We start from the raw sequence: 9,468 nt of genomic DNA, 5'->3' as shown, positions 1-9,468 counted from the left end.
CTAGTTTTATAAGCTTCAGTGGACTGCAGCTACAACATGGCTTTCAAAAGGAAAAAGAAGGTAAGCATCTACATCTACAACCATCACAGCGTGAGGTACAGTGTCTTTTGCTTTAGGTTATAATTTTTTTTTGGATTGTGTGAACAAAATCAGTCTCAGAAAGACATGAACATTTTGAATTATTTATTTTACAAAATCAGTAATTATAAGAAATATTCAAATCTGAACAAGTCAAAGGCAGAGTAATGAAGCAACTGGAACACGGAGTCTCCTTCACTGGTCCTAAATGTTGATTGGAAGGAGTAACTAGAAAAAAAAATACATTCTATTAAAAACACCTACGTACTTGTGGTCAAATTATGCAAGTCATTTGGCCGGTTTGACCTGAACTGAATCTCAGTTATTAGTATAACTGTGTGTGGGTTACCTTTGATAGAAAGTTGTGAATGCGTAGCCATCTGTCACTGGACCAGTCTGTATGTGATGTACCTTCCAGCTGTTTCACTGGGTCTGATGATCTTCACTACCTGGAAATGCAGAAGTTCTGGTTGAACACTGGTTCCACAATGGTAGAGAACCACACAGCCGATAGTTCTGTTTGACTGTCAGACAGTTAAATCATTTACAGTTGCATATGGAGGCACAATTTGCATGTTTATGTGTTTGCATATGGGCAGAGGTTCATAAAATTAACAACATATACACACAAATTTTTGCGTCTGTATGTTCATATGTTAATGTTATGTTTCTATGCAGTTTATCAGCTAATCTTCCAGCTGCATTACCTGTCCTCTTTTCAAGCCAAAGTATCGAGCCACAGGGTCCCCAGCCTGGATCCTTGGCAGCTGACTTTCCTTTAATTTACTGAGGGAAAATGTTAAGTGCAACAAATGCATATTTTGCACAAAACACTGCAAAAAATCTCATGTCTATATGTATGAACTCAGTAAGCAGTGCGTAAGGATACTATCTTGCTAGAAGTTCAGTCACTTCCTCTTTTGTCATGACTATGTGCTCTGGTACGAGCTGAAAGTTGAGAGAGAGAGAGAGAGAGGTGCATTAAAGACAGAAACATAACAGTCATTGTGGGTTCATTTTGAAAAACAGATGTTAATACAGTGGACAGTAAATTGTTTACCTCATGCTCTGTGATGTTAATAAGCAGTTCCTGTTGTAGAAACTGCTCCAATATATACTTGGGTGCCATGTCGACGAGAGACTGTAAGATATTTCCATTAATACATTTACTATGAGGACAACATCGAAGACATAGTAACTGAAAGACAAGACTGTCACAGCATAATTACAGAAGACACAGACCTTCCTTTTCATCATAAATATTTTAGGATAAATTGTTGTTTACCTGTTTAGCTGAAGGTGTCATGCCCATCTGAACCACAATGATTGCTCGTGTGATGTTTTCCTCCTGCATCCTCTGACAGTACATCTTAATCGTCTTGATCCCCACCTTTGGCTCCTCTGATGGGGAAAAGACAAAAGCTGACTTTATAACATCTCTAAGCTAAGGTCTTAAAGTCAAGGTTACAGCATACTGGTCCCATCACTAGTTAAATAGTGTAGGTGTGTATTTCTGTAAAGAAATTGTTTGGGTATATACCGGGAAAGAAAACAAACATCTGGTCTGTGGGGTCATCGTTGTGGGCTACCAGGACGGTGAGGTCTGTCCGTCTGGGACGCCCCTCACTGGGCTTATCTCCAAACTGACTCTTAAACTCATCCAGTGTCTGATCCAACTCGTCCTGGGTCACCAAATAGCCTCTATCATGGCAGAGCTGAGGGGGTACAGGTAAAAGGAACAAAGTTAGAGCATACAGAGTAAAAAGATAATGTTAACATTGCATGCAAGAGCAGATTGAAGTTCCCAAGCATCCCTTTAATCTCAGACTGTAAACCTTCTTTAACAGCAATGTAAATTTGAGCTTTGTATATTAGTAGGTATTAATGCCTCTTGAGCTGCATGGGTCTAATCTGTGGCTACTGATTCCAAAATCTGTCTAGGTTTTATGTTCTCTCCCCTTTACCCTCAACCAAACCAGTCCAGGCAAACGTCCACCCTCCCGGAGACAGGTTCTGCTTAAGAACTCATTGTTTTAAAAAAAAGAATTCTTTCTCATCCAGTGTTGCGAATATGCAACTCACAGTTACATGTTGGGCTTCCATCTATAATTTTGTAGGATCTTAACTTGAATTCCTACATTTACAATATATAATATTGTAGGTTACTATCCATAACATTTAAGTTAGGTTCACTTGTATTATTTATATAATATTGCAAGGTCGTTCTTTAACATCTAAGTACGTCTAGGTCATTTTTTATAAACAGAATATTGTACGATCTAAACCGTTGCATTAAAATTAGGTAAATTTAAATACTACATAACTCTGTAGGATTTCAACCTTAACAATAAATTTGTTTGGTAAATGCGCAATGTCTAATTTATTTGTAATGGAAGGCCTTTGGATCAGTGTTAAATTTGCTATATAAATATGTGTGACGTGAATGTATTATCATCGTATTACAGTGAAACAGCAGAGGCGCAAAAACCGGTGCGATGTAGTATCTATCTGCTGCCTGGGAGCGCTGCTTCCTGAACTGTCAAAACAGCTACCAGAGGCACTTACTACTTGATAATCAGTTGCTGCTAAATTAGAGTTACATAAACCGCAGCTGGAAAAAAAAGCATGAGTCGTTAATACTAGATAATATCACACACACGTTAACAAAAACTACAAGTCAACGCAGATGAGATGCTAAGCTAACATGCTAAAATAAGCACTTACACACCTGCATGATGGTTTTGCGGATCTTCCACAGCCTGTATGTTTCTTCTTCGTCATCCATATCGTCTCAAGTGGTGTATTTGCTCTAGATTTAACCCCTAAATCGATTTATTTGTTTTCTATGAATGTATTGCTTTCGCTCCTATGTGAAAAACACAACGCGACGCACGTTTTGGTTTACCGGCTCAGGCTGATGACGTAACACTGACAAGTAGAGTGGGTGGAGGTTCGAGAAGAAGTTTATTATTATTATTATTATTATTATTATTATTATTATTATTATTATTATTATTATTATTATTATTATTATTATTATTATTATTATTATTTTATTGAATTTAAAATGTTTAGAAGCAGAAGCAGATCCTCCATCGTCCTCCGTCCTGTCTCGGATGTTTCACAGGACGCAGCGGGGCGGAGTCTGCAGCTACAATGTACAATGAATTTATGTAATCTTGGCCTCCTCTAAAACAAAAAATGAGGCCATTATATGTTCTTTTGACATTCGGGGCTGTGGCGAGCAGCGGAGCGCTCCTGGCGATGGTATTGTACTTTGTTTTGTCAACAACGGTAACGTAAACCTTTAAAGACAGGCTACGTGCAGCGTGTGTGTGTTGGAGTGTTTCCTGTGATTTCTTCATTTGCGTAGCGTCGATGTCTCTAACCGGCACCTGGGCCTAAATTTTTCATTAATATATATATATATATTTACCATTTAAATAAGGATTTGTGCAATTTTAGAGTCAATGATCTGTTTCTGTTTGTCGCTTTGAAAAACATGTGACACCTTTTCCTATGGGTCATAAACCTCATGACTGTTGGTGCAATATTACGATCATAAACACCACACACTGGCAGTGCATTTCAAAGTTTGCATTCTAGTTTGTAGCTGCATATTCCCACAATGTTGGAGAGAGAAAATAAAATGTATATTAAATGTGATTCTAGCCTGGGACACCGGATGTTTCTTTGCAGTGGCTCCTGGTATCAGCTGATAGGCTTATCATCAGGGAAGCACAGGGGCAGGCTCAGTCACTTTTTAAAGGTCTTGAAACTTCACGTCATGTCTGCAAGTGTTCTCTCGCAGTTTATATTTAATCATCCCTTCTGTTTTAAGATAAGATAAGATAGACTTTATTAATCTCACAAAGGACTCTCCTGCAGTGACTAAATCCTCCAAACGATGAGCGGTGGGAAACGTATTAGGTTTCTTTGCTTATGCACTGTGTATGTTTTTTGAGCTAAACACAGTTTTTTGTGTGCTTTGGTGCTTACTTGTTTGAGATTTGTCAAGATCAAGAAATCAATTCCATGCAGATTTGCCACAAAACTTGTGAAATAGTCTAAATCATATTAATATGTTGCCTAATCACTGATTTTGTTGTGCAATGCCTCACTCAGCATTTCCTCCTGAGTTCATCACACATAATTACCAGTTTTATAATGGCTCCAAACACTGACTCTGTTGTTTTCTGGATTATGATTATTTGCTAGAATGAGCAAATGTTTTTGTTTGGATTTTTTTTGGCAGTAACTTTTATATCCGGCTGAGGTGTAGGAGTTTACGTGTGGTACTTTCTCATTTGGATATGAGTCACTTTACGTAATGAGTTTATGCGCTCTTTGCCCCTTCCACATGGAACTCACCCTCCTGTGCCCCATTTTGTTCCCAAGATAAAACCGTGAACTGTGGACTGCAACAGATATATTTCTGATCTGGATTCATTTGTCAGCAACAGACAGGATCCTATTGGAGGATCACAGCCTATCAGTCCAGTTAATGATCACCTGCTGCCTTTATATGAGGAGACTGGAAGGTGGGAGCTCTCAGTAGAGGTTCAGCAGTGGTGCTGGAACTGAAGCCGCTGAGGGGTTTAGAGATCTGACTGCGCTCTGCCTTCAGTGGAACTAACTGAAGTGCAGTCATGCGCCTGATAGGGTGCACAGTGATTTTCTCTGTGCTGCTGCAGGCCATGGTAAGAAACACTGAGATTAGGACAGAAACGCTGGTTCGTGTTGCAGAACTGGAACTTTCTTTTGGAGAATTTCAACTTGTGTCCATTAGAAGTTTATTGTTTATTCTAATGTAGATTTTTGCTATGTTCGATGTATTTATACTGTGATATTAATTTACACCCAGAAAAATGTTCAGTTTTTTTGTTAATTCTTCTGAGGAATTTCCCACAACTGATGACCGTTGGTGTTTTTTCAGGTGGAACAGATTTCTTGTTAGCTCTGTCAAGGACGTCGTGCTTTGTTTGTCTGTTTGCCTGCCTGTTAACAGGATTACACAAAAACTACCACATCGATTTTCATGAAGCATGGTGGGAGGATAGAGCATAGCCAGAGAAGCCAGTAAATCCTGTCACTGTTTTTATAATAATAATAAAGAATGTAAGATAGGGCATTTACTTTGACAAATGACGCGATGTACGATTAAAAAGTGTGAATGCTGGCATGTTCATAGCTGCATTTTTAAAGTAAGCTCCCATTACTTATTTTTAACCAATTTTTCTTTCTTTACAGTCTTCCCCAACAGAGGACTGGCAGAGAGCAACTTCTATTTATGAGTTCTCAGCAACAGATATTGATGGCAACTTGGTTTCCCTGGAAAAATACAGGTACATTTACATGTCCTGTCTTCCTGATTTCACTGCAGTGTCCCGTTACAACCCCACAGTCAGTAAAAACTGAGTTTATCTTTCTTTGTATTTTCAGGGGGAATGTTGTCATCATCACCAACGTTGCCTCTAAATGAGGTAAAACCCCAGTAAACTACTCTCAGTTTGCGGAGATGTACGCCAAGTACGCTGAGAGAGGTTTACGCATCCTTGCCTTCCCTTCCAACCAGTTTGGAAACCAGGTATGTAACACATGCTACACTTTATCAGACTATTCAGGAGAGCTATTCCTATTGATTAATGAAATGCATGGTTATAAGATTCAAAAAACATAATCTGATCTATTGGTTTAAATATGTTGACATACAGTGTTGATTGTTAACTTAATATTGTGTGTAATTTGAACTCAAATTTCAATATTAATTGAGTTCAAAATAAATTCAAGTTACAATAACCTAATGAAATTGGCTTAATAGCAGTTTTCTTCACCTTAAAATCAGGATTTCAAGTCATCTCTTCTACCTATTTAACAGTGCAGCAATTCATTTTTTAAAAATTACTAATTTAAAAACTTGCGTTCATAATTACTGTAATTAAGTACATAACAGTATTGGGAACAACTTAGTTTTTATGACTAATCAACTTAGAAATGTGTGTTTATGCTACTAATCATTGTGGAGGAAAAATGAAATCCTCTTTACTCAGTGTAGTTTGTTGGTTGAACATAATTTCATTAGAAGTTTCTATACCCCAAAAAGATTGATGCAAACTTCTGCATTTATCTTTTTGTGGAACCCAAACAGGATTTTGCATAGACAGGGTGTAGACTGTGATCTAAGAATGCTGTATCACTATTAATGTGAAAAAACAATCAGATATTTCTAAGAATTACATCTGAAAATGCTGCATCAGAGGAAAGGCAACATTATACTCAAGTAAAATAAGCCAGCAGCTGTTACATTAGTTTAGCGGATACTTCTTTATTTTTCATTTACACTTGTTCAAGGCCAAGGGTGTAATTTGTTGTTTTTATTCACAGGCCATGGAGACTATCTCTGGGTTTTAATAATGGGTGTCATTTCTCTCGTTTTACTTTATAGGAGCCAGGCAATGAAACTCAGATCAAGCAGTTTGCTCAGTCCTACAACGCTCAGTTTGACATGTTCAGTAAGATTGATGTGAACGGAGCCAACGCTCATCCTCTGTGGAAGTGGATGAAGGAGCAGCCCAACGGGAAAGGCTTCCTGGGAAAGTAAGTGGTGAACAAATGAAATTAAGCTGAAATCTGAGGCAAAGAGGTGGGAATAACACTGATCCAATCAGACATTATCTCACTGGTTTGGAGATAATGATGTGGCTTTAATCTAGAAACTGGTAAATGCTTTTGATTGGATTAGTGCAAGATTATTGTAATCACTCACTCATTAACCATTTTTTGTCAGATCATGACTGAATAAGATTGTTTTGTAACATATATGCTTTTCTCACACTTGCAGTAGTATCAAGTGGAACTTCACTAAGGTAAATATTTACTATTGGTTCTTTATTCAATATTCTGTGATCAACACAGCAGAAACAAAATGTATACAGACCATTGTTTGAGGGTTTAGAATTGTCAATGGAACAAGTCTGTAACTGCAAAAGATAAAGGCTTTATTCCAAAAGTAAAATATGTTATTGAATTTCATATGTATCATGTTTTAATTTCCTCCTTTTCTGTGTTTTTCTAGTTTTTGATCAATAAAGAGGGGCATGTGGTGAAGAGATACGGACCTCTGGATGATCCAAGTGTATGTATAAAACTGTTTGTTTGCCACAGATGCCATTCAGCTGAATTTTCACAGCACTTTGGATATTTTAGCACCATTTTCTACTTTTCAAAACTGACAGCATGTATGTACGTTTGTAGTCACTCTGGCTAAACTGGGCACAGTTCTGCATAGGCAAAAGTCAAAATTGAGAGAGTGTGTTACTTTGAAACTACAGCTGTAAAGTGGATTTAAGCTCTCTTATGAAGAGGCGTCATCCCCAGCTGATGTCACTTCATGTCATGTGTGCAGTCACTGTGTGTTGTCGTGTCTCTAATGAACTTTGTCTGTTGTTTTCTTTCTAGGTGGTGGAGAAAGACCTTCCCGGGTACCTTTAAACCCATCATGGATGACTCATAGCACACTTACTGATACACATTTGGCCCTCCCATCACCTTTCCCCTCCTATCTCTGCCTCTCCAAGCACCAGTGGATACAGGTTGTGTATTTCCAACCCAGACCAGTGACGGTTTGCTCACAAACCCGCATGTCGGACAGAGCAGACCTGATGAAAATGGCGTGCAAACCTGCTGGGAGGATACAAAGCTTTTTTTCACTTGGTTCTCTGGAGTGAATGAGAAAGGATTCCTAAATGCACCATTAACACCTTTTAATAGCTTAATGTGTTCTGTATGCCTAATAAAATCCATTAAAATATTTTTGTCTGTGACATTTATCGACCGTCACTGAAACACTGAGTGGGTTGTGGGTCGGTGTTTTGTCCTGAGTTACTCGTGTGCACATTGATGTGTCATTGTGTGTAATGGAAGTGGTTTAAAGGGACGTCAACTGAAAAATGCATGTGTGTGAGTCAGAAAACCTTTAAAAAAAATGTGCACCAGAGCTTAAAATGAAACAGTGGAAGGTGGAAACATGTACAGTTGGCTTTTCTGTTGGAAACTGGATTTAAAATACAGCAACCCATTACTGAGATGAGAGGCACACTTGTCTGTAGAGAAAAATTACATTCAGTTCCAGCACAGTAGAGATGATAGAGACACTGGTTTACCTTTTAGACTATCCCAAACAAACAATAATTGCATATAAAATGAATCTCAAAATTATGAAACATAGATTTTTGGCATTAGTGAGTTCCAGAATAGATGTCACAACCCTACAAGGCATTTAAAGATTAATATAAAGGATCCGTAGATGATATTAAAAAATGAGAAATAACAGTAATGTTCTGCTACACAAAGATATGTTCATTTTTGTGATTTTTTTTTAGTGTCATTTTTGATTATGTCTCATCACATATTGTAAAGATTTACCTTTGTGCAGTCTACTGGAAAAGGAAAAAAAACAAGGTACTCTGTCTTCAAGTGAAAGAATATTATTAATTTATTCTTTGAACATATAGTCAAACAAACACACTGATGTGTATTGATTCTGGGCCTTCATCATAGTCAGACTGATACATTATCAGTTTGAATTCTACACCAGCCTGTGGCATTCAAGAAAACAAATGTGATCCAATAGATAACCTATAGAGGGCACTAAAACAAAAGTATAAACCTAATGCATGCCAAAAGAAAATGTATATCTACAATTATGATGGTAGTAATTCAAGTGAAAATAGCAATTATTTTTGATAAAGTGGAAATGTATCAAATGAAAAAAATAACAAATAGAGAATATATAATGTTAAATAATCACAATAAAGTAACAAAATAAATAAATAAATGAATCCCATAAAAATAAATTGGAAAAAAATACGAGTAAGTAGAATAGTTTTTTTTAAAAAAAAAAGCAAAAACAAGAATAAATACATTTAAAGAGGGAAAAAATGTATATTTATGCTAATGAATGTACAAAGTTATTACCGATATAATTAGTTTCAGTGAAGAAGGAAGAAAAACAGACATTAAACAAAATGCTCTTGCAGGAAAAAATCTATTAAAATGGAAATTACCTTGTGCTCAATTGTTTGTAATCAAATCTCAGTTTGACAGTTAGTTATTGAATCCCCTGCAGATCAGTCTAATGATTCAAGCAAGTATATAAACAAATGATATTTGCAATAATAGTCAATTTCTGGAAAAATCACCCACAGCTCAAATAGATGCTATTTGTAATGAGAAATTACAAGTAAAACAAAATAAATAAAAAGCCCAGATTATAATGAAGCTTTCCATGTTTCCTTTTTGAAACACAAACAATGAGAGACATACTGAGTCACAGTAAGAAATAACAGCAGTGAAATATATACAACTTTACTACCATGGGTGTAGGTTTGT

General features: G+C 36.9%; 2 protein-coding genes across 4 annotated transcripts; one reads left to right on the top strand and one right to left on the bottom strand.

The window, feature by feature from the left end:
• Positions 1 to 168: 168 nt before the first annotated feature.
• Positions 169 to 3,012, bottom strand: polr2eb (RNA polymerase II, I and III subunit E, b). The gene is made up of 8 exons (XM_022191061.2): positions 2,807 to 3,012; positions 1,619 to 1,793; positions 1,364 to 1,479; positions 1,139 to 1,219; positions 968 to 1,026; positions 786 to 864; positions 428 to 527; positions 169 to 306 (listed from the first exon to the last, which is right to left on the bottom strand). Exons 1-7 carry the CDS (start codon positions 2,861 to 2,863, stop codon positions 462 to 464), a joined length of 633 nt encoding a protein of 210 aa, XP_022046753.1. The 5' UTR covers positions 2,864 to 3,012; the 3' UTR covers positions 169 to 306; positions 428 to 461.
• Positions 3,013 to 3,184: 172 nt separating this feature from the next.
• gpx4a (glutathione peroxidase 4a) lies at positions 3,185 to 7,888 on the top strand. 3 transcript variants are annotated; one of them, XM_022192176.2, is made up of 7 exons: positions 3,185 to 3,345; positions 5,329 to 5,423; positions 5,521 to 5,665; positions 6,524 to 6,675; positions 6,920 to 6,944; positions 7,154 to 7,213; positions 7,537 to 7,888. In XM_022192176.2, exons 1-7 carry the CDS (start codon positions 3,280 to 3,282, stop codon positions 7,567 to 7,569), a joined length of 576 nt encoding a protein of 191 aa, XP_022047868.1. In that variant the 5' UTR covers positions 3,185 to 3,279; the 3' UTR covers positions 7,570 to 7,888. The 3 variants fall into 3 exon arrangements, with proteins under 3 accessions (XP_022047868.1, XP_022047859.1, XP_022047876.1); XM_022192167.2 differs by having other exon boundaries at positions 3,202 to 3,372; XM_022192184.2 differs by lacking the exon at positions 3,185 to 3,345 and adding an exon at positions 4,610 to 4,778.
• Positions 7,889 to 9,468: the final 1,580 nt, after the last annotated feature.

The sequence above is a fragment of the Acanthochromis polyacanthus genome, chromosome 4, assembly GCF_021347895.1.
Source record: "Acanthochromis polyacanthus isolate Apoly-LR-REF ecotype Palm Island chromosome 4, KAUST_Apoly_ChrSc, whole genome shotgun sequence".
Taxonomy (NCBI): Eukaryota; Metazoa; Chordata; class Actinopteri; family Pomacentridae; genus Acanthochromis; species Acanthochromis polyacanthus.
This window is presented reverse-complemented; position numbering and strand designations above follow the sequence as displayed.

Excerpts from the sequence above, each read along its gene's own strand:
- polr2eb (XM_022191061.2), bottom strand. The coding sequence starts at position 2,863 with ATGGATGACGAAGAAGAAACATACAGGCTGTGGAAGATCCGCAAAACC. Across the intron at positions 1,794-2,806 it reads TCCGCAAAACCATCATGCAG|CTCTGCCATGATAGAGGCTA; the intron begins GTGTGTAAGTGC and ends GTACCCCCTCAG. Across the intron at positions 1,220-1,363 it reads TGACACCTTCAGCTAAACAG|TCTCTCGTCGACATGGCACC; the intron begins GTAAACAACAAT and ends AATATCTTACAG.